A 24,743-nucleotide genomic window follows, 5' to 3' on the forward strand; every position below is an offset into this window, starting at 1 on the left:
GTGCTGTGTGGTGGTGGCTGTTTGGTTGAGACTGCGTGCTGTGTGGTGGTGGCTGTTTGGTTGAGACTGCGTGCTGTGTGGTGGTGGCTGTTTGGTTGAGACTGCGTGCTGTGTGGTGGTGGCTGTTTGGTTGAGACTGCGTGCTGTGTGGTGGTGGTGGCTGTTTGGTTGAGACTGCGTGCTGTGTGGTGGTGGCCAGAGGTGGGACAAAGTCATTGTTATGCAAGTCCAAGTCGAGTCGCAAGTCATCAAATTCATGACTCGAGTCTGACTCGAGTCCAAGTCACATGACTCGAGTCCACATCTCATAGGTGGGACAAAGTCATTGTTATGCAAGTCCAAGTCGAGTCGCAAGTCATCAAATTCATGACTCGAGTCTGACTCGAGTCCAAGTCACATGACTCGAGTCCACACCTCTGGTGGTGGCAATGGAAGGGAGGTGCGAGGTGCGGCAAGGCGTGCGGGCCTCACCGGGTCGTCAGCACAATTATTTAAAGTGGAGGAATCCGATGAGCTATGAAGCTCTTTTTTTCACAGACGTCCAATTCATGTTGCTCATTCAAAAACGCAACAGCAAAAAAAAAAGACACGTCAACGCATATTTATTTTGCAATTTGGATTTATTTTCAGCAGGAATTACGAAATTGTATTTAAAATGACATACAAATACACTTTATTAACAACATTACCAGAGCAGATGTTGTTTGCACCACATAAGACAGCAAAACAACAGTGGTTCTCATTTTTTTTTTACGACCAATGAAAGCGAATCATTTGACACAACCCACCCATTCCAAGTGATTATCACACACACACACAGACGTCACTGTTGTGGGCAACGCATTAAGACACATGAAGCCACGAAAGTGATGCCACCTAAGGCGGTGTGACCCACACAAAGCGAGAAAACTGCTGCTCTGGGCTCGTGGGCCTAAAGCCAAGGTCGTGGAGCCGGAACTACGAAACCAGCGGGGGGGGGGGGGGGGGCAGCGGCCGCACGAGGTGAAATCTTGCCCCGGTGCTCGTTCGTCCGCAAGGCGCTCCGGCCAAACCCGATGTGGGGGGGGGGGGGTGGTTGAGAGGCTAGAGCCAAATGTCGGAGCTGCAGTCCCCGCCCGGGTAGCGCACCTCGTGGGCGAGCACGGGACCGTCCGGCTCCGCGCCGTAATCCACCAGGAAGCGCTCGTTCACGGAGAGGCCGCCCTTCTGGGTGTCCACGTCGATCTGCAGCATCACCGAGCCCTCCCTGCGTGGCGCACCGCAAACACAAAGATCCCCTCCCGTGTAGCCTTGGCACGGGCCGCTGGGGCAAGCGCTGTTGGGCGAGCGGCCAGAGGCCGAAACGGCGCACGAAGGGGGTGGGTGGGCAGCATCGGCACGCCGGGTCACCCTGGTCTCCCGAGCGGCGGTGTTTACACACTGCGCCAAGTGCTCAACGGGGGCCGAGTCGACCCAGAGGAGGCGCAGGACTGGTCCAGATAACCGTCACTGGTGTTTGCCGTGTGCGGGAATCGAACTCGGGTCGCCGGGTCACACACACACACACTCGTACATTTCGAAATAGTGCCTGGACAATGCCGTCCTGCCCCATACTCCCGTGCATAAGCCGGTTGTTCAATCGGTATATGTTGCGAGACAAACTGGGTTTTACAAGAAATTCTCAAGTCGACCGTAACAGTTATCTGCCGGCTTGCGACGAGTAAACGTTAGGTGTGACGTTACCCTCGTGCTGCACTTGCTGGGAGATAACCTCAGTTAGTGCACCGCGGTTTGCGTCATTACTTCTGAATGGAATGCATCCGAGAGGACGTTCCACTGAAGAGATGGAGCGACAAAGTCAGCTACTGTGCAGGTTCCGGGTCGATTATCACATCGCAGGATAGCGGACAGGTGAAGAAGGCTTGGGAAGGCCTTCATCCAGCAGTGGATTGATCATGGCTGACGTATTCTTGGTTCTTTCGGTAAAGTCACGTAGAAGGGAAATAATAAAATAATGAAAATAAAACAATAAAATTGTAAAATGTACTTTATTATTTCCCTTCTACGTGACTTTACTGAAAGAACCAAGAATATGAATCCCTGCAGTCACGAAAACTTCAAATCGAAATGTAACGTATACGTACTTGATCATTTGAGGGTAGAACTGCTTGTCCCAGGCGCTGTAGAGGGAGGTGGTGACATAGAGGCGCTTCCCATCCAGGCTGAGCTGGATCATCTGGGGCCCGCCAGGTACCCGCTTGCCCTGCGCAACGCAACGAGGCGTGAGCTCTCACTGTCGTAGATCCTGCAACTCTGATTTGCACGGTTGGCTACGTACGGCGCGAAAGAAGTTCAACATACGTACATACATCCCCTCGATTCACAGGACTGAAAGCCTCAAATCCTCACCATCAGAGCCAAGGATCTGAGCTGCGATTTAACCTACGGATATGCAATGTCGCCGATTTAAATGAAATTGTGTTGTCTGTACAGGGTGATCGATAGAAGTGTTTAATTTATGGTGCTTGGTTTGGTGAGAAGGAATGAAGAAATAAGAGAACAAGGGTCACTGATGATGATGCTGCTGCTGTTAAAGCGAAATCAATTACTCAAATTGTAAATGTTGTGGATTTATTCTCCAACACACCGGTGTGCTGTACTCGTAACGAATTGGCACGTTCTGTTTACGTGACAAACCTTCCTAATTGGCTGTGTCGGGTGGTGGCGGAGTTAATGACACATTTACATGTATGCGATATAACCCAAAAAACCTGTATTATGGATATTGGTCGCAAAAGCCTACGTGTTAAACTGAAAGAAATGAAGTTGAATTGGGCAGGAGAGGTCACGAGCACGACTGACGAGAGAGACGAAACTAACTGCCGAGTGGAGGCCGAGAGATGACATCACAAAGGGTTCAGAAGCTTTCACTGGAGAGAGGGGGAGCTGGGAAAATGGAGGAATGTAAGGAAATACCGTGGGAAGTGACCGGCCCTGGTGTCACGACCAAACAATGTATGCAGAAATAACCGAAGCTAATTGAAGGAGGGCCTGCCAGCTCTCCATGCGTCCCAGTCGAGCCTCCCAAAAATTTGGAAGTTGTATTTCACACTCACGGCGTGACAAGGCGTCAGTCAGCTGTCCGTGGCGGTGTGTTTTTTACGCAACATGCCGTGAGCCCAAAACTGGTCGCGATATTCACTCCAAATGTGTGGGACGATCATTTTGATGGAACATATAAAAAACCCCCCACAAATTTGGGCTTTAAAGAACAGAAGATAATGGCTTAAATGAGCCCTTTTGGATGCATTTGTATTGAAATCATTTATATTTCTTTCTGGTAAATGCAGCCAGCAGCATTGATTCTTCACCTGCACCACCAGAGGTTCAGGCTGCTCCTTCAGCTCCTTGTCCTCGATCACTCGCACAGGGCCGCCCTTCAGAATGCTGCCTCCAATAAACACCTGCACGCATGCATCCCCACTCACACTACTCAGTTGGTGCTGTTAATAAAATACATAGAGCCCCTGGATAGCCTTAATAGGCTGTTGGGGCAAGTTCTGTTAGCGAGCATCTATGAAGGCCAGTACCAGGGCACACGAGGGGGTGGGGTGGCCAGCACCACGGCACACGAGGGGGTGGATGGCCAGCACCACGGCACACGAGGGGGTGGGGTGACAGCAGCAGGGCACACGAGGGGGTGGGTGGCCAGCACCACGCCCTTGTTAACAGGTGATGGTGAATTATGAGGTCAGCACCATGTCCGGGGGGAAGGGGGGTGGTTATCCACGGGTGACCCGTAAAGTGGGTCGCAGTCGTAGGTCTGGCCCTCCCACTTTATGGGTCACCCGTGGGGCACCCATGGGGTCACCCAGTGGGTATTCCACCCTGGTGGCGAGGATGCGAAAGCGGCACCTGTCCCACGAGCTTGGGGTGCCGCGTGTCCGTGACGTCGTACTGGCGGATGTCCCCGTGCACCCAGTTGCTGAAGTAGAGGAAGCGGTCGTCCAGCGAGAGGAGAATGTCGGTGATGAGTCCTAGAATCAGCGCAGCGCGTTCCGAGGGTTCGTTCCAAACATCACAATTTCATCGGGCAGCGCAGTGACGACACTCGTGCCTCGTAGCAAGAAGCACCTGAGGTTTGATTCCCAACTCGAGATCCTGTCAGTGTGGGGTTTATATGCCCCCCCCCCTGTTGTGTAACTGGTGTTGGCCAAACGTGTCAATGCTGAAAATTACTTGCAAATTACTCAATTGGGGATTTCACAAAAATCACTTTTTGAGTGTATCCCAGAGCAGTGCCACAGACGATAAACCTTGTGTGTCAACGTACCCGGCATCTCTGGCAACATCCAGCCCTCCACCTTCTTACTTGGCACATCGATGACTTTCTCTGCAGCCCAGTCCCCCTTCTGTGTATGACACGTATGCATATGCATGCACATGCGCACGCACAATGTGTGTTTGGGCGAGAATATCTCTGGGCGGCAGCTGGCAGCTGAACCTCACCTGCTGCGACAGTGGAAACGCGATGCCGCGGTGCTCTCGCTCAGTTCGACCGCGACTCTACGCACGAGCCGAGCTTCCGTACACGGCGAGAAACACGACCAGCAACTAATTTTTACTGCCGATACGAAACAACCGCCACGGCAGCAACATCGCCCCCCCTCCTGCAAAAAAACTTGGCCGGACGCTCCTGTCGAAGGTTACTGAACCAAACCGTCTCCACCAATGATAACAACCCGCTGAACTCTGGGTGAAGGGAGCGGGGCAGGTGTGTGCAGAATGCCGTGTGCATGAGCATCGCACCTCGAATTAGCACGGTTGGCTACATACGGTGCATAAGAAGTTCAATATACAAACAAGAAATAAGTTCAACACATTCATTGGCACTGCACGCCCTCTCCTCCTGCCACCCTACGCACGGGACTGCAGGTGGCGCTAGTCTGATGACTGAATGAGTTACAAAACTTTTTGGATGCGTACAAAATATGCATGAGACTGCATCTCAAGAGGTTGTACAGACATAAGGTCATGTTTATTTATAGAGCGAAAGAGAGAGACAGTCGGTGACAGGCAGAAGGAAACGAGGGGAGGTCTCGAGTCTGGACTTGAACAGGGGCAGGACAGTACAGACGGCTTCGGGATGGGAGTTCCAGACCTTGAGGTCAACAGAGCAGAATGAGCGACATCCCATCAATAACATTTATGCAGGGCTAAGATAATAAAAAAGCATTGCTCGCTAGAGTGGCGAGTGTGTGGAGAGGAGCTGAGTGAGGTGAGATAGGAGAGGCAGGCAAAGTCCCTGGAAGGCCATGAAGAAGATGGCGAGTTTAGAGCGATCTCCAAAAATGTTGTTTGTTGTGTGTAAACTTTCTGGCCCGTCCCTACTGGACATTGGTGGGAAAATAGCATCATAAGCTCATGGGATTCCGATTCCGGGAGCCAGCGGAATAATTCAGAGGACGTGGTCTCTTCTCGTTCACGGGTGCGCCTTGCGCAGCGTGGCGCCGCTAACCTCGGTCTTGTAGAAGCGGAAGACGTTGCTGGAGAGAGCACAGCCCACGAAGCCCTGGGGGGCGCTGGGGTCGTGCAGGAAGCGGACCTCCAGCGGGATGTCGCCCTCAGGGCCGAGGTCCAGGCTCTGCGTGCACACGCGGCGCTCCCAGTCCCACACGTGGATGCTGTGCCCGTAGTGGCCTGCGGCGAGAGGTCAGAGGTTACGAGGCTGGGCCGGAAGGGGGGGGGGGTTCCACATCGCCGGCACGACATTGACCGTCACCGGTTTCGTTATCGTCGTCGTCACTGAATGTTCACACACGAACGTGCCCCATCTCGCCAAGATTTCGGAAAGCCAAGCAGGTTCGAGCTTGGATAGCGCTTGGATGGGCGAGCATCACCGGGCACAGCAACCAGGCGTAGCAAAGAGCAGCAGAGGGCAGCGCAGCAAACCCGACCGTTGTTCTGTGCTCGCCACCCGCTCCCCGCACCACCTTCACCACCGCGCAATGACCAGCGCGGTCAAGTGCGATCAAATATCCCCCCCGCGTCCTGCAAGGCCGTGGGCAGGCCTTCGTCCAGCAGCGGATTGGCAAAACGCGGGGTGTGCGTGCACGGGCGCGTGATGTGGCGGGGGGGAGAGGCGTGCGAGGCTCACCGGCCTGGTGGTCCTCCAGGCGGAATCCGTATGCCAGCACCTTGGGCGTGCCCCACTCGGAGCTCACCATGACGTTGTGCCGAGGCTGGTACCAGAAGTCGTAGCCGAAGGGGACGCTCTCTCCCTCCGCCTGCCACTGCCCTTTCACCTCGAAGCTCTCGCCGTCCAGAAGGATGAATCCCCCTGCGATCGCGCGCGGGGGCAGCGTCGTCAGCGGAAGCTCGTGGGGAAAGAAAGGGGAGACAGCGCCGTCGTTTACCTTCACGCAGTGGCTCCAGGCTCTCCTCTCACCTGGCCCAGGCCCTCACCTGTTGCAGGCTGTCACCTGGTCCAGGCTCTCACCTGTTCAGGTTGGTGCACGATGGACTTAGAGCTCTGGTTCTGCGCCTCCGACTTCTTGATCGAACACTGTGTCCGATTTGTGAAATACGTGCGCGTTACACGTCTTGTTTATGATTACTTCGTAACCATACGGCAGTTAACCCAAAATGCGTGTTTTCGCAGCCAATAATTTTCGCCATACGGCAGTGTGGCGTGACCGTGTCACTTGCTCATCCGACCTTTTCACGTTTAGCAGCGCGTTCTTAACCTCGCGTAACGTCCGCTCCCAGAGCACTTCCCCGCCCCCACCCGGTGTTTAAAGAGCGATTCGCGCTTCTCCCCGAATCCGATACAATTAGCCAAAAGGTATCGATCCGGCGTTGGCAACGTTTCGATGCGGAACTCATTTTTAGCACAACGACGCTGTGCCACGCCACCGTGGCCAACACAACGGACTTGCGATCCAGAGGTCGCCAGTTCTATCCCCTGTTCAGCAGCAGCAGCAGGGGGAAAGTTACCTTAAACCCCGTCCCTCCCGCCACCCACTCCCCCATCTGAAAATATGTGAAGAACACCGCTCTGGAGTGGCTCTCTCGAGCTTCCTCTCCCGGACATTCCTTCCGACAGCGGTGGCGCGAGCGAGCGATCGCAGGACCGCACATTTGCCGTTCCCTCTACGGCTGAATGGAGGCAAAAAAAACCCTGGAAACTAAAACCAACCCGGAGTTTGCGAGCACGGCACGAGGGGGCGAGCGTGAACGCGAGCCGGGGGGGAGCGCGCAGGGAGGATGGTCACTGACCCTTGGCGTTCCCGGCGGGGTCGCCCATGGTGCTGATCATGACCTCGCCGCTCGCCAGGCAGTGCGACGTATGCGGGTGGGCCTGCCCCGTGTGCCAAAACACGTCGACGGGCTCCACCACCTGCACCGGGCGGCATTGTCATAGCGCAGCAGCAGCAGCAGCAGCACCCAGCAGCAGCAGTAGCAGCAGGAGCAGCAGGAGCAGCAGCACAAACGTTGTTTGAAGCACCATCGATCGATGGATTGTCATCGTAAGGACTGTGGCAAACATAGCTCAAGTTTTATCAGACAGAGACCGTACGGTCAGTTGTCCCTCGCCAGTGATGTTAGTCGTGCCCGGGAATCGAACTCGGCATTACAAGTTCACAGCGCGGGTTCGTTTAGCGCTACAACGCTGCTCCGCGTTCACATTCGGGGGAATTTAGTCGCCTTAACTACACGTCAATGTAGTTCACTGCATCGTGTGCTTTCAGATCCACTTCTGCGGCCGTCTGGAACGCTCTTCCTTCCGATATTAGGAAGCCACTGGAGCTACGCACTTTTAAATCTTTATTGGAAACTTATTTAACACCGATTCTCGTGTTTAGTTTGTTGTCCTTCAACATACATACAATCGCCGTGCCAGCCATGCGTAACGCATCGCGAGACAAACCCGACACGCATCGCTGGCGACAACGCCGTCTAATCGAATAGGAAAAAAAACAGCTTCACCACAGATTTGATTCCGCCTTTGGAATGTCCTGATCGTGCGAATCATCGAATTCACAGATGCTCGAAAAGTTCACACGGAGCCTAACAAACTGAGCCCCCGCGTTCCAGCTCCTCCTAACCCACTCCCCCTTGCATTTGTCATTTATCAGAATAAACTTTTATAGAGGACTCGGACGAAGCTTAATGTGAGGCGACATAATTATGTGCCAGTCACGCAACTAAGATGTAACGGTCGACATGCTGGCTTTAATAATGCACAGATTCCTGGCTCGATCTCCCGGCGCGGCAGTTGTAAACAACGAGGCGGAGGTTTTTTTTTTATCCCACCCTCCACTGCATCTGCCCACCCAGCAGCATACATGGGCGCAACCAGTCAGCCGATACGCAAGGTCACATGTGGCGGGGTAAAGTGTGGGTACTCCCATCTAAACGAAACTAAAAACGAATGCTACAGCTCTTTGTCAGAGGTGACCTGACCACAAATCATAGCTCAACGAGGCGGCCAAACACTCTAAACACACGACGATTCTAAATGTGGAGGGGAAAAACTGGAGTACCCAGAGAAAAAATCTATGCAACCATGGGGAGATAACATGCAAACGCCGAATATACACGGGCGAGGGTCAGCATCAAACCCACGACCTCCTGCATACCCAGGCGAGGGAGTTAACATCTCGTCACCGTGGCATCCAGATGTCTGGCCACTGTTATTCCCCCTGGTCTGGCCAGATGTCTAGCCAGACACGGCAGAGCAGGCCAAACACCCTCTCCAGCAGCTCCCTGGAGCTGCCTGGAGCGGAGGGCCCTTCTCCCAGCGGAGGCGAGACACTGCAGGGGGCCGCCGGGCCGAGGAGCGCGTGACGGGCCGGACCTTGTGCATGCGGGGCGCGCGCGGCTCGGAGCCCGTGTCGACGACGTAGATGCGCGAGGAGATGAGGCTGGGCAGGATGAGCTTGTCTCGACGCTTGCTCGAGTCCCCGTAGCAGCTGCTGCACGCGTTCCAGCCGCTGTGGTGCAGCTCGTCCTTGACGCACGGCATGGGCAGGCGGTGGATCACCTGCGGGAGGAGCGTCCGCAGCACCGAGGGCTCAGGCCTTGCGCTCCGGGGGGGTGGTGGGGGAGGGACGAGGAGCTACGTGTACATCCATAATAAAGGTCGCGAAGGCCTACGTGTTAAACTACGTGCACGGTGGCGCTTGCGTCGATGCCCCCGGGCAACTCGGAGCGCCGTGCATCTCGTCTCATCTCAACCGTGGAGATGCCTTGCAGCGGTCGGGCCTAGGGGACCAATGGTGGCGGCTGTCCCTGTGCGGCACAACGTGCAGGAGGCAGCGTCGGCCTGCAAATGGGCATTACTCTGCCAGTAGGGTATGGTGTTGCCACATCCGTGTTTGTTTTTTCCCCCCAATAAAGTGATTTGTGAGTTATTGATCACATTTGGACTCGTTTTTAAATCATGGGGGCAGAGGTTAGAAAGCCATAGTCTATTCACCTCATAAAAATAAAACATTTAGCTCTATCAACCTATGAGCCTTGTTAACACAATTTGTTTTAGTAAATTTAGGACTGTTTTTGACTTTTCTGGGTCTCATCAGCAGTGTCAAGTATTGCACCGAATTTGCTAAATAATGATCAGTTGTTATTTCCTCGGTCCCAATAACCCATAAATGGCAGACTTATCTGTGAGCGCATGATTGACTCTGTTCACAAACGAGGAACATTTTAACTCATTGCCACAATGTAGCGAAATGAAGCTGTCGATGTAAAATCTAAGCATGTCGTGTTTTTGTAAATATACAATTTTTTTTTTACAGGTAAGGCCCACTGAGCTGTACAGCTCTTTTTCAGAAGCGACCTGGCCATAAATGTTCGCTCAACAAAGTGGCTTAACACGTGGAAATGTACAGCAGCCAAATACTCTAAACGCGTGATGTTGATTCTAAATGTGGAGGGAAAACCCCGGAGAAAAAATCCACGCGACCACGAGGAGAACATGCGATCTCCAAATATACAATCGTCAGGGTCGGGATCGAACCCACGACCTCCTGTATACCAGGCGAAGTAATTAACATCTCGCCACCGTGGCGCCCCACGGCGTCGCCACTTCACGGAAAACCAAAACGAGCCATGTCTATGACGTAAAGAGATACGCAGAGGAAAATATAAATATAATCTAAAATATGATGTCCTTCCGTACAATCGCACTCGCATATAATGCCACAGGAAGCTCATGTCAAAACCGTAGCTGAATTTAATGCGGAGATATTTTTAACACCGGAAAATTCTCACCGAGTATTTGATACTTTTTTTTTTTACAAATACTGTATTACATGCTCACGCACTCTGCTTGTTGCTCGCTGTACGCTACACACACACACAAACCCTGTGCTGCAGGTTCCGCTATCAAACTCGAGTCTTCACTGAAAGGGAACCATTCAACCTCTGACTTCCACCGCCCTCTCCAGACCCATTCCAGAGATATTTTCTATTTGAATTACCTCGTTCATGCCACGTCACCAACATGGGACTGCACTTGGCTTCCAATAACACTGGTCAACAAAAACAACATTTTCTGGCCTGGACTTTTGCAGCTGTTTTAGACTAATTTCAGGGTGCTGATTCCAAATCTGGTCTCAGATTTTCTCTATCATATCTCATTTTATGCTATCGGCATACCTCATTTTCATTGATTTTACCCAAAATTAACTCTGTCACTTATGATTGCAAGTTGTTGCGAGTCAGTGACTGCTTTAGTGTTAAAATATGGTGCTGTATTTTTAGGAAAGTGTGTTTATAATATAATTTTATGTAGATATCCACATTTATTTAATATTTTTCTTCTGCAGTTTTTATTGAAAATGCAATATGTGATATCTCAAAAACCTGATGTGATACACAAAAACTGATGCCAGATTTGGAATCGGCACCCCAAAATTACCTTAAAACCGTTGGAATACCTTATGCCAGAAAAAGTGTGTTGACCAGTGTAATACATCACTGGCGTGTGAGATATCCAATTCCCTTGAGACATTACTGGAAGGAGCCTTACGAATAGTTGTAAATTCTTATCATTAATCTGCAAGTCGCCATTCGGCAGTGGACTGACCAAGTGCTGTTCTAAAAACAGAGTAAAAAACATGGAGGGTAACAATTGAAAAAAATATTACAAAGCAATAAAATCACGAGGCAAACACACGTTGGATGTGGTACAGCTAAGAGAGGATTCGCACAGAAAACATGTGATCGGGGACAAAACATCAATAATAGAGGTTTCTGGGTTAGATCGTGTAAATATAAATGTGTCGTTAAACCCGCCGCCGCCACCCGACACGGCCAATTAGTAAGGTTCGGTCACGTGAACAAAACGTGCCAATTCGTTACTAGCTGAGCACACCGGAGTGTTGGAGAGTAAACCCACAGCATTTACAATTCGAGTACCGTGACATTTCGCCAGTAATTTAGAACCAGCATCATCAGGCGGACAACACAAACATCCGTCAGGTGTGGTCAGTATTGCTGTGGACCCGAAGCCTGACCTCTAACCTTGTAGCGATAACTTACACGAGCCATCCAAATTCCTGCATCACATCATATGCAGCGATCTGTATGCATTCCATATGTCAAATATTGACAGGGAAACATTACTTACTTTAATGAAAGCCATCTTGCCCACAGCTCTAGCTTACTTTGAACTCAGACTTGACAAGCGACAAAGATCCACTGTGCAGCCTTTAACAGATTGTTGGGTCCAGTGCTGTTAATTTGGCACCTATGCAGGCCGACAAGGCACAAAAGTGGGTGGGGGTAGCCAACACTTTGCACCAGGAACTCATTTAAGTCCCAGTTGATCTCAGGGAGGCCCGGGAACAGTTTGGATATTCGAATTAAACTCGTTTTTCCAGGTTTTATGGAGAAGCGTGTTAACCGCTAAACCACCACTGCTTACAATATACAACGATCCTCTGTATAACCTCAACAGACTGTTGGGGCAACCGTTGTCACAATATACAAGTACACACGTACACGCGCCTGCTATACTCGCGTGTCTGGAATTGTCGGCACATCACTGTGCAGGACACACGCGTGCGCATGTCGACGAATCGGACACCAATGAGTGGTAAAGGTGTTCTGGTATTTTGGCCAGAAATATATAAACACATAATGTGAAAGACCACCAGTCCATGGCAGAGGGAAAGAAAAAAACAACAAAACCCAGAATGCCAGAACATCTCCCAGAGCATCACTCAGAGTGCTCTTCCAGTTGAATGTTTTTTTTAAAGATGCCAGCAGCCGCCCGTGTCGACACTCAGCAGACCACTCGAGCACGCAGCGGCACGGCATTGGGAAGCTTTTTCTGCTGAGAAAATACCGTACACCAAAGACAAATATCCTCCATATAGCCTCGAGTGACTGCTGGGGCAAGTGCTGTTCAGCGAGTACCTACGAAGGCTGGCACGGAACACGAGGGGGTAGGTAGCCAACACAACGCCTGGCCACCTTTGTCTCCCTAGAGGCGATGTTTACACATCGCACCAGCTACTCATTTGAGGCCAAGTCGATCTAGAGGAGGCGCAAGACCAGTTCAGAAAATAGTCACAGGTTTTGGCCGTGAGCGGGAATCGAACCCGGGCCGCCCGTTTTGTAGCGCAGCGCGCTAGCCGCTGCACTGTCGCCCCCCACACACATCGTGGACCCCGGCACACGCGATAGCAAGGGCTGCCACACGAACAAGGTGACCCTCATTCATAGGAACCCCAAGCCAGAATAGTCTCGTAAAGAGTGTCCTCTGTGGGTTCTTGACAACAGCCGCGCATCACAGCAAGAACCTCCACTGGGGCACCGACGTTCTCCCCCTGGTCTGCATGGGTTTCCTCTGGGTAACCGCACTCGACGCATGGTCGAGTCATATCACGTGGTGCACACCAGCTCTGACATGACATGCAACAACAGGCAATGCGCCGGTGACAAAATCACGCGGGATGTGCTCAATCTTGTGTCTCAGAAGCTTAAGCAGAGTTGAGCCGGGATTAGTGCTTGGATGGGCGATCACATGTTCACACTGCGCTGAGGAACTCTGTGTGCGGTAGCCGAGGGCGGTGAAGAGAAGTGCACTATCGTACTGCACTTTCTAAGCGCCCTTTGCCTTTAGCAACCCTCACCGGTCAGCGTGGTGGAGCGTCGCCAGATGTCCTCGCACAGGCGTGCAGAGGCCCTCATCCAGCAGTTGCCAGTTTATCATCTTGGTGTGGCCTGGGACTAAATGTTGGTGTTGTTTTACTGCCTTGCCCAAGCTTGGTAAATGGGACTTATTTCATGAATTAATTAGTCACTTTTCATTTTAACACGTAGGCTTTCGCGACCAATATTATTCATAATCAACGTTTTTGGGTTAGATCGCGTTACTTATAAATGTGTCGTAACCCTCCACCACCCGACACGGCCAATCAGCAAAAAAGTGTCACGTTGACAAAAGACAAATAGTTCACTGCTTTAGCCCACCTGTGTGTTGAAGCGTGAAACCACAACATTTACAAAAAAATGTTTTTGTAAATGTTGTAAATTTGTCTTTTGTCAATGTGACACTTTTTTGCTGATTGGCCGTGTCGGGTGGTGGAGGGATACGACACATTTATAAGTAACGCGATCTAACCAAAAAACGTTGATTATGAACACTTTTTATTTATTTAAATTTAGTGACTTGTTTACCTTTTTCTCAATGTTTGCACTTGTATTGTTTGTCGCATTGTTTGCTGTTGTCACTTGCCGACCCGCCTGCACTGTGGACGTCTCGTGGGAAAAGAGCTTCACAGCTCATCGGATTCCTCCCGCAGTCTAAATACCGATTCTGAATCTGAGTGAACTGAGAAAGGGCTTAAACAAAGTAGAGGTGATGTCATCACTGTAAGGATTTCAGGGTTAATATATTCACATGAATTACGATGTATTATGTTAATCTGAGAATATGCAGTACATATTTCCAGTTGCATTAGTAACAGTTAAGCAACATGAAAACCTTACAAACCTTACTAATCGGCTGTGTTGGGTGGTGGCGGGTTAATGACACATTTATATTTACGCGATGTAACCCACGAGACACTTATCCTTTAACAATATTGGTCGCGAAAGCCGACGTGCTAAACGGACCTGGCAGTAGGTGGGAGAGTCCGGGTCCACGTCCACTGTGGACAGGTAATCTGGCTTGTCCACTCCTGTGTTGCGGTAGATGCAAGGCACGTAGACTATCTCCTCTCTGGGCCCTGGGGAGGAGAAAGGAAAGAGAACCGGGAGGTTAATGAATGAGCACGGCCATGCGTATACAGTAGAACCCCTCTTAACGACCACCAGTGTTAACGACTAATCGGTTAACGACGGGCCTCCATAGAGCCCAATGTGTAGTGTATAGTGTGGTGTATAGTAGTGTAGTGTATAGTGTATAGTATAGTGAATAGCTGTGTATAGCAGTGGTGTATAGTAGTGTAGTGTATAGTGTGGTGTATAGTAGTGTAGTGTATAGTGTAGTGTATAGTGAATAGCTGTGTATAGCAGTGGTGTATAGTAGTGTAGTGTATAGTAGTGTAGTGTATAGTAGTGCACATTGTAAAAAGGCAAATGCACATTGTAAATAGAGATTACGTGTCCTTATTGTCTGGTCCTTGGGCCTGGAGGTGCCATTCTGCAACGCACCATGCTCTTTATTACAATTGTATGCCGTCATCACATATCTGTCCCTCCACATCCAAAACATTTGTTGCATTTTTGTTACACTTCCCGTCAACCACAAGGCCTTCTGGGAGTGCATCAAGTCAGCAGCAAACTCTGAACGGGGTTTGGCATACAATGTCTCATCAGTCGAGTCAGCCTTGTTTGACCCAAACGCTGGTCAACTGCCAGATGTTACAGGCAAGGGCCACCTCGTTACGATATGGAATTTGACACCAAACATCATGCTATGATTACATCAGTCGAACACAACTTGGCTTATGATGCTGGGCGTTAACTCTGCATTTTAATTACAACTGCGCCTTGAGCGTCGTGGCGAGGGCAAGCCATTACAGTTCAGGTTCATTTATTAGGTATAGCCCTGTGAGCCATTCGGCTCTTGAATCGGGTACAACCGCAACAAACAAAAAACAAAAACATGAACAAGAAAACATCTTAAAGTGATTTAAAGCTTTCGTGACTGCAGGGATTCATCTTCTTGGTTCTTTCGGTAAAGTCACGTAGAAGGGAAGTAATAAAATAATAAAAATAAACATAATAAAATGAAATAATTCTTATTTCATTTTATTATGTTTTATTTTTTTTCATTTTATTATGTTTTATTTTTATTATTTTATTACTTCCCTTCTACGTGACTTTACCGAAAGAACCAAGCAGATCTTAAAGTGACTATGTGCAAACTGAAAATCCAGGAAAAAAAACAGCAAAAATTCCAGAAAAAATCACCGTACACCAACGCTGTGTGCAAAAATCCCAGTGGGATGCAAGTCAAACAACAACAACAACCACAAGACAACTTACATTAAGGCCATCAGTCTAACTCCGTACTACAACAAACAAACATGGCCAAACCAAAAAACTTTTCGAAATCACCAAAAATAAAGCCATAAAAGCAATGTAATAGTGATCATAGGAACTACAGGGGTATAGTCGAGAGCGCTACCTTTCATGGCATCCAGGGGGGTCTTAAACCCAGGGCCGCAGTGTCCACAAGCTGGTTTGGAGACACAATGGACAACACACGGAACAACAACGATAATTATTAGCACGTGGGGACAGGCATAGTGTGATGGCAGAGTTTGTTATTCATGGTCAGAGGCAGGGCAGTGGTGGTTAACAAACTTGCACATTGTTTTGACTGCCGAGCTGGGAGAATTAATTGTCCAGCGTGCTCACCATTACAAGCACGGCAGCATCATGATGTATCAAAGGTCAGATGTATGTTGAACTTCTTTCACACCGTACGTAGCCAACCGTGCTAATCGGAGGTGCGGGTGAAGGACAACAAACTAACTACAAAAAGCAGTTCTAATGAAATGGGTCTTCAATCTGAATGATCTAAAAGTGCATTGCTCCAGTGGCTTCCTAATATCGGAAAAGGGCTCCAAATGGCCGCAGAAGCGCATCTGAAAGTGCGCGATGCAGTGCCCGACTTTGTTCGAATGCCAACCAAAAGCTGGAGCAAGGATGACCGGAGTTCGCGAGATGATTTATTCTCCCTGACGAGGCCAGCAAGGTGGTACTGTGGTTCATTGGTGGTGAGCACTTTGTGTGCAATGTTCTAATATTCTATACAACTGTTTTCTTATACCAGATAAGGCCCACTCAGCTGTATAGCTCTTTTTCAAAAGCGACCTGGCCATAAATTATAGCTCAACGAAGTGGTTTTGTGGCAATGTGGCAATGTATAGCAGCCAAATTCTCTCAACGCACCCGGATAAAAATCCGCCCCACCACGGCGAGTTAGAACATGCAAACTCTAAATACGCAGGCGTCACGGTTAGGGATCGAACCCATGACCCCTAAAAATACACCAGGCGGGGTAGTTAACATTTCGCCATCGTGGCGTCCGGAAGCCAATGCAGCTCAGGCGAGCACTGGACGGACGCAGTTGAAATAATAACGGCGAATTCGAGTTCAGGAGAAGAGTTAGACATGGGTAGGGAGAGAGAGAGAAAGGCAGATGACGGGGAGCTCTGTATGCTGATGTGAGCTACCCGTCGGAGGCCGTCGGACTGCTAGAACGACTGCGTGCAGAACGAGAGAGAGCGAGAGAGAGAGAGCGAGCGACAGAGTGAGCGAGAGGTGGGGGTTTACATAAAGCAAAGTTAAAAAAATTTAATTTTTTTTACGAAATGATGAACGAAGCAAAGTGCCGAATACACCGAGCATCTTCTTGTTTCCACTGATCGTAAAAAAAGTGAGAGAGAGGTGGCGGTGGGGTGTGCAAGGGGACAAATGGGGACAATTGGTCGTGTCCGGGCACAACCCAGACCTCCCCGACACGTGCTCGCATTTAACTGCACAGCATCGGTTTGGTTCGGCGAGGTGAGAGAGGGTGCCGTCATCGCCAAGTTTCGCGACCTATGCGCGCCAGCGAGCTGCCTCGCGCTGGACTTTGGCACGGAGGAGGAGGGGGCATCTGCAGGGATAGTATTTGCTTGCACGGATTGGTCGGCCTGCACTTTGGAGTTAAAAACAGGGGAGAGATAGAGAGAGAGAGAAAAGCCGCCAAATGCTACAAGAAATATATATATATTTTAGCATCACCACTCTATAACGATGGTTTACAACAAAGGGGCATCCCGGAATTGAATTGACCGACGCATCCGCGCGCATTGCTTCTGCACAGCAGACACGATTGTCGTTACCCACTAAAACACGGCAGCACAACAACAACAACAGAATGTTGCTAAACAGCAGCAACAGGTTTGCAAAGGAAATCGTGGAGGTGTGTCACGGTGTGTGCCATGATGGGGAATCACGGGGTATGATGGTGTATTGCCAGTTGATCAAAGTGAATCACTGTGTAACGTGGTGAATCATGGTGAATCACGGTGTAATATGGTGAATCATGGTGTATGATGGTGAATCACGGTGTAACATGGTGAATCACGGTGTATTATGGTGAATCACGGTATAACATGGTGTATGATGGTGAATCATGGTGTATGATGGTGAATCACGGTGTATTATGGTGAATCACGGTGTATTATGGTGAATCACGGTGCATTATGGTGAATCATGGTGTATGATGGTGAATCACGGTGTATTATGGTGAATCACGGTGTATTATGGTGAATCACGGTATAACATGGTGTATGATGGTGAATCATGGTGTATGATGGTGAATCATGGTGTATTATGGTGAATCACGGTGTATTATGGTGAATCACGGTATAACATGGTGTATGATGGTGAATCATGGTGTATGATGGTGAATCACGGTGTATTATGGTGAATCATGGTGTATGATGGTGAATCACGGTATAACATGGTGTATGATGGTGAATCACGGTGTATGATGGTGAATCACAGTGTATGATGGTGAATCATGGTGAATCACGGTATAACGTGGTGAATCACGGTGTATGCCAGTGCACCATGGGGGCCTGGTAGTATATTATTGTAAATCGCAGCGAATCATGGTGTAGATGGTTCTATGGTGATGTAACCATGGTAGTGTATGAAGGGTGTGCCATAGTCGTGAATGATGGTGTGTAGTGGTGGTGGTGTACGATACGTGTGTGATGTCGCCATCTATTGCGATGGTTAAACACGGTTGTGCCGTGGTGTACGATGGAGTTTGGTTGATGTCGCATGGTGAAATCGTAGTTAATCAAATGCTGGCTGGAGGGTGTGCAGACTCTCACCCATGCTGCTGCTGCTGTTACCGGCGCTGTCCCGGGAGAGGAGCGCGCAGAGAGAGGAGTGGAGAGAGGGAAAGGAATGGAGAGAGAGGCGTGTGGAGAGAGGGAAAGGAATGGAGAGAGAGGAGTGGAGAGAGAGCCGCTGGCCACCGATTGGCCGTCAAGGGCGAGGCGGCTCTACAAGTTACAATATCAATGATCGGTCATGGGGCGCCCCCACGGGAATGGGAATAACTCGGTTAACTGCGGATGGGGGATGTATGTAGTGTACGTTGAACTTCTTTCGCACCGCACGTAGCCGATCGGAGAACAACAAACTAGACACAAAGAGCAGTTCTAAAGAAATTCGTTTTCAATCTGGATGATGATTTAAAAGTGCATCCTAACTCCTAGTGGATTACTAATATCCGAAGGAAGAGACCCATAGAGACCCATAGGGGCCGTCCATAAATGACGTCACGCGATTTTGGACGATTTTTGAGCCCCCCCTCCCCTCGTCACACGGCGTCACAAAAAGTCAGACCCCCCCCTCAAATATGACGTCACAAAGCTCTGCCCCCCCCCCCCCCCAAAACCATATTTCCATTTTGAAAACATGCTTCAAATCGCTTTAAACTACAGTATTGTCATTGTAGTGCATATTTAATGCTGCAGTCTGATGTTGTAGGAGAAAACATTTATTAAAAAGTATATTTAATTAAGTAGAACGTGTTGTCTATATGTATTGAAAGTTGCGCATTCTTATGTGACGTCACATTTCTCAAACCCCCCCCGCCTCGTCACACATCGTCACAAATGTCTGACCCCCGCCCCATACTCCAATGTGTGTATGTTGGACTTCTTTCGCACCGTACGTAGCCAACGGCGCTAATCAGAGGTGTTGGGGGAAGGACAACAAACTAAACGTAAAGACAACAAGCAGTTCTAAAGAAATGAGCTCTCAATCTCGATCGAGTGTTGTAAAATCAATCCACCTCCACGCTGTAATTTTCAAAACAAATCAAAGTGATAGCCTTGTCAAATGAACAACGAGGCGTTTCCCACTTTTTGACCTTCTTCTGCCCCGCGACAGATATGTGGGCGTGTTTACACAGAAACTTCTCGAAATGATGGTGCTGAGTTTGGTCACGTGACCAGGAAGTTTCGAGTTAAGAGTCTCTGAGCCACGAGGCCAGGCGGGGGTGTCAGCCATTACACAGAGTACAAAATGGAGGCACAATTCACGTGTCAGTGAAGAGGGGCGCATCTGTTCATTGTGGGACAGACCTCACCACCAAGTGGTGCTCACACTTTTTTTTATCATCCCCAGAGATGCGATGAGCTAAATCGTCGGCCTGGCCCAGTTAAAACAATATTTGGGACCAAATTCGATTATGTTTGTATTTTTGTCTTATTTATTTGCTCTTATTTCTTCGTTTGTCTTCTTATAAACAAGCGCTCGACTCAATCTGTGCTACATTTCAGCTCTCTAACCCATGTAAGAACATCACCATATTGACATCATCACGTGTCCGAGCGTTTAATCTCCTCAAATTATTCCTGTAATTGTATTTCCTTTGCAAATTCACAATGAGCAATAATAATTCCAGTTTCCACATGGCCTGTGTCCCGACAAATATGTTTGGACATAAATCGCTGCAACATTGAACTCTTCACCCTGCTCTGCATATTTGTTGAATGCAACGGTTTTTTTTACAGCCGCTAAAGGAATAATACTCTCATTCCGGGCCGTGTATGATTAACGTGTGTGTGTGTCTGTGAACTCGTGTGCCCTGATTGCAATGGGAACTTCACGTTTGGCCACGGTTGTTCAAAGAGGCATTTTAGGGTCGTACCCACGATATAACAACTTGGATTAAGTTTCAGAAATAATGGTTTCGCATCGGGTCGATCAGCAAGCAGGTCGTGTGTGGTGGGGTTAAAGCGTGAGGTCTCCCACCACTTCCAAGATGTCTCGACCAGCCACCCCCCAGGATCCCCTCTAGTGGAGACCCTTCCACCAGCAGAAGCATGAGCAGACAATTGCAGAACTGTATCTTTACTCGTTAACCATTACAGTATATTCGATAACGAATTTCTTTAGAACTGATTTTGTGTGTGTGTTGTCCTTCCCCCGTACCTCCAATTAGCACGGTTGGCTGCGTACAGTGCGAAAGAAGTTCACCATTCATACATATGTAGGCGCCGCGCTGGTGAGATCTTAACTACTTTGCCTGGTAGGCAGAAGGTCGTGGGTTCGGTCCGTACGCCTACGCCTGTATATTTAGAGTTTGCGTGTCTCTCTCCCTGTAGTCGCGTGGATTTGTATCCAGGTCCTTCCTTCCACATTTAGAATCAACATGCATTTAGAGTATTTGGCTGCTATAAATTTCCACGTGATACGCCACTTGGTTGGGCTATCATTTGTGGCCAGGTCGTTTCTGAATAAAGAGTTACGTCATGAAAGTCAGTCTGAAACTATTATTTTCACTTTCGATGCAATGCCTGATGGGGAGGCAGCAGATTATGATTTGAATGGAATATTTCTCAAAATCAAGTTCATTATCTACTCGTGCAATCCCACAAACAAAACGAAGTGGCTGTTTGTCTTCATGGCGGCACCTTTCCCTTGTCTCGCCAAGTGTGTAAGGGAATTCTTCCGTGGAAAATGGAAATGTATGCATAGAGGGTTTACCTGCAGCCAGGGGGCGGCCCGTCCATATAGACGAATGAGGTGCCTAGGGCGCCAAGTTAAGTGGGGCACCAAATTCGAAAGAAAACAAATACAGATTACAAAAAAATATACAAATTAAATAACGAAGATGTCATAATTTCAATTCCTGTGCGTGTACAGAGGGAATATGAATTATAATTAATTTCTCCACAGTTCTGAGAATGTATTGGTTGGACAGACGGACGGACGGACCGAATAATTATACCTCTGTTGAAAAGAAAACGCTTAAAGAACATTAAACGAGAAACATGGGCAACATGTTTCCCAGTTTACAAAAAAAAACCTCAGCCGAAATCTCCCCTTTGGGGTTTGGGAGTGGGGGGTGCCGTTTTCGTGGTTCGCTGAGGGTCGCCAGTTGCGGGCATGCAGCTCGTCTCGGGCCGCCCCTGCCTCCACCTCCGTGCTGATAGAACTATCTATACAAAATGTTCTCTCGTCGTATGTGCCTGCAAGAAGGACTCCAACCCCCCCCCCTTGCAAGCACTTCGGCACCATCTGGAAACGTTCAGCAAGTCTTGTTTATCCACTACGTTGAATTTAAGTTGTTATAAGCGCAAAAATAAGCAAACAGAGATGAAAAAAAGCATAGATCTGGACGTGCACATTATATGCTTCGTCATGCATGCGAGGCTCTTTCAGGGGTGTAAGTGTGCTTGGCATGGGCCTTGGTGTCATGAATACAAATGTGTCAATGTTCACTTCCACTCTCCTCGTTGTAGGCCGGGGGCCTCGGTGCAGTCGCACCGCCTGCACCTTCGATCGCCACGCAACTTGGCCTTGACTCATACAGCCAATTGGGAGTTTGTGCTCAGAATGGCTGCTTATTACACACAGCAGGTTTATGATACAATTGTTTTTTCTCTCTCTTTCGAATATCTACTACTCATCATCCCCCTACGGGCGATAAAATGAGGACCGCTTTGTGTGGATTAAAATCAACAGAGGTTCCCCAACGGAGGAGAGTGTCCCTGTGAGCGGGATGTGAATTCCCCCCACACTGGATCAGCACCAGAGTTTGAGTTCACGTGATGACACACAGGCAACACCGTAGACAATGTTCACAACGCGTCTTGTGCATCCAAATGCCTCTGCTCCCGATCACCGTCAGACCCCAGAAGCCAATCAGCATTGAGCCCTGAGAGTGCTTGAAGCGGTATCCCCGCATGTGTGACGACGACAACGAAAATCTAGGTGCTAATGGCATTGTGGGCAGTAGAGGAACGCGCAGCAAAATCCGATGTTGTTTTGCATTCCCTGTCCCGACCAAGTCTTCAAGTCCAAACCCCCCCCCCCTCACGTCTGAGCTGCCAAAAATGTGGTTAAAAGGGAGATGCATGGTGCTCGATGGGTTTTTTGATTCCCTCTCCAGATCCGAGTGTATGACCAGCTCCAACACGAACACGCCCATTGTGCTGTAGAGATGTTTTTTTTTATTAGGAAGCAACTGGAACTACGCACCATTAAATCTCGATTTGAAAAACTAATTTCTTTAGAACTGATTTTTTTTCCCTATTCGGTTTGTTGTCCTTCCCCTCCCCCGCACCGCTGATTAGCGGGTTGGCTACGTACGGTGCGAAAGAAGTTTAACGTTATACATACTTAGCAGGCTTCACTCGTTCGCTGTTGGCTTGAGCGTCACGATGCACAGGAGGCGCGTTACTTGTCTTGCTGATGGAGAGGATTATTATTTTCTAAATGTTGAGGGCTAGACTTAAGAAATGCTGCACCTTGGGTTAACTCTGTCCTGTGAGTGAGAGCAATCAACCTCTGGGCTCTAAATCTTGCGGTCACAAATTCTGAATATTTACTTTTCAAATGTTTGTAGATACTTTACAAGCGTACACTTGACTGTACAGTATATGTGCTTAACGTTAAATGTATAACCCTTCTACGTCATTAGAATTGACATCGTTCGGTCACAGTCACCTACACGTCTAAACCATGGGTGTGGCGGAGGCAGGAGGGACAGCCTGAAGGTAGGCGGCTGACGAGGAGCAGATGACACAAGACTGCACCAGTTAGGGGCCGTCCATAAATGACGTCACGCGATTTTGGACGATGTTTGACCCCCCCGTCACACGGCGTCACAAAAAGTCAGACCCCCCCTCAAATATGACGTCACAAAGCTCTACCCCCACCCCCCCAAAATGAAACATGCTTCAAATCGCTTTAAACTATTGTCATTGAAGTGCCAATTTAATGTGGCGCTGCACTCTGATGTTGTAGGAGAAGACATGTATTAAAAAGTCTATTTAATTAAGAAGAACGTGTTGTCTATATTTATTTAAAGTTGCGAATTTTGATGGGACGTCATATTTCTCAACCCCCCGCCCCCGCCTCGTCACACATCGTCACAAATGTCTAACCCCCGCCCCCTAGGTGCGTGACGTCATTTATGGACGGTCCATTATGCATTGAACGTGTGCGCCACGAACACAACACTGGGGGATAAAAGCCACTGGATGGTACCTGCAATCGCCCTTTGAAGACAACAAAATGCCCTACAAGTAAACCCGTAAAAACAAAGTTTTTCACTATAAATCCTTTATATGCGGGGCGGCTAGAGTCTTCTCGTCCTCTGGCTTGAGATGGCTGCCACCTATGGGTCAGATGATTGTCTGCCAGTATTAAGCAATTGGTAATTAAATATTTAATTTGTTTTCCCTAAACAGTGTAAAATTTTGGAAAAATTTTTTCACGAACATTAATTGTCTCGCACAACGAGTCTGTGTGGAAAATGTCAGCTCGATTGGATCACGGGAAGTGGGTTAAAAACGAGCGACAGATTTGCACGGTCCTAAGCAAGCAAGTGAACTTAATATAAAGGATTTAAAAATATATTCGCCTGTGGAGGACGCGGGGATCGATCCCGCGACCTTTGGCATAGGAAGCAAGGGCGCTACCAACTGCGCTACTCCGCCACGGCCTGTGGAGGGGTTACGCTCTGGGCTCCTACACTGTGACATTCAGCCAAAGCCATGAATGAGTTGTATTTGAATAAATGTTAAATTATTATTTTTTGCCTAAAAAGTGTAAAATTTTTGAAAAAATGTTTCACGAGCATTAATTGTCTCGCACAACGAGTCTGTGTGGAAAATGTCAGCTCGATTGGATCACGGGAAGTGGGTTAAAAAACGACCGAAAGATTTGCACGGTCGTAAGCAAGCAAGCAAGCACGCAAGCAAGCAAGCACGCAAGCAAGCAAGCGAACTTAATATAAAGGATTTTAAAAAAAATGTCCCTTATGGACCCTTAAAGCTGCCTGCCACCTAGGGTTAACTACTCCTGAGGTGCAAAACCCCAGCACATATCGTGGGAATAGTATCCCACAAGAAGGGAAATGAGCAAAACTTCACGCACATGCATTGTTGTCGCGAGTGTTGTGTTTTTTTTTTTAATCATGACGAAACTGGCAAAAGACGTACAGATTTCTCAGGACAGTTGCCCCAAAGAGAGGACGATCCTGGGGAAATCCAGGATAAGGTGGCAACCCAACTCCCACTCCTCTAGGTGGCTACGAATGCTGTTCACGCGGAACCCAGCTGCAATTTTAATTTGTTTTCTCGATTTATTCTGTTTCCCATTCCTTTTCCAAAGTCCCACCCACCACGTGTCCTGTTCCCACCCACCACGTGACCTACTCCCACCCACCACGTGTCCTCGTCCCACCCACCACGTCTCCTAGCCCCACC

The 24,743-nt window shown here is 48.9% G+C and overlaps 1 protein-coding gene across 1 annotated transcript; it reads right to left on the reverse strand.

Moving 5' to 3' along the window:
- Positions 1–601: 601 nt before the first annotated feature.
- On the reverse strand, positions 602–18,489 carry SELENBP1 (selenium binding protein 1). The gene is made up of 12 exons (XM_078612506.1): positions 18,342–18,489; positions 15,632–15,682; positions 14,113–14,225; positions 8,840–9,025; positions 7,258–7,378; positions 6,137–6,319; positions 5,498–5,679; positions 4,313–4,391; positions 3,895–4,016; positions 3,351–3,443; positions 2,124–2,242; positions 602–1,246 (listed from the first exon to the last, which is right to left on the reverse strand). The coding sequence occupies exons 1-12, from the start codon at positions 18,343–18,345 to the stop codon at positions 1,084–1,086; spliced, it is 1,416 nt and encodes a 471-aa protein (XP_078468632.1). The 5' UTR covers positions 18,346–18,489; the 3' UTR covers positions 602–1,083.
- Between the last annotated feature and the right edge of the window lie 6,254 nt (positions 18,490–24,743).

This window comes from Lampetra planeri, chromosome 39 (assembly GCF_965212315.1).
Source record: "Lampetra planeri chromosome 39, kcLamPlan1.2.h2, whole genome shotgun sequence".
Lineage (NCBI taxonomy): Eukaryota > Metazoa > Chordata > Hyperoartia > Petromyzontiformes > Petromyzontidae > Lampetra > Lampetra planeri.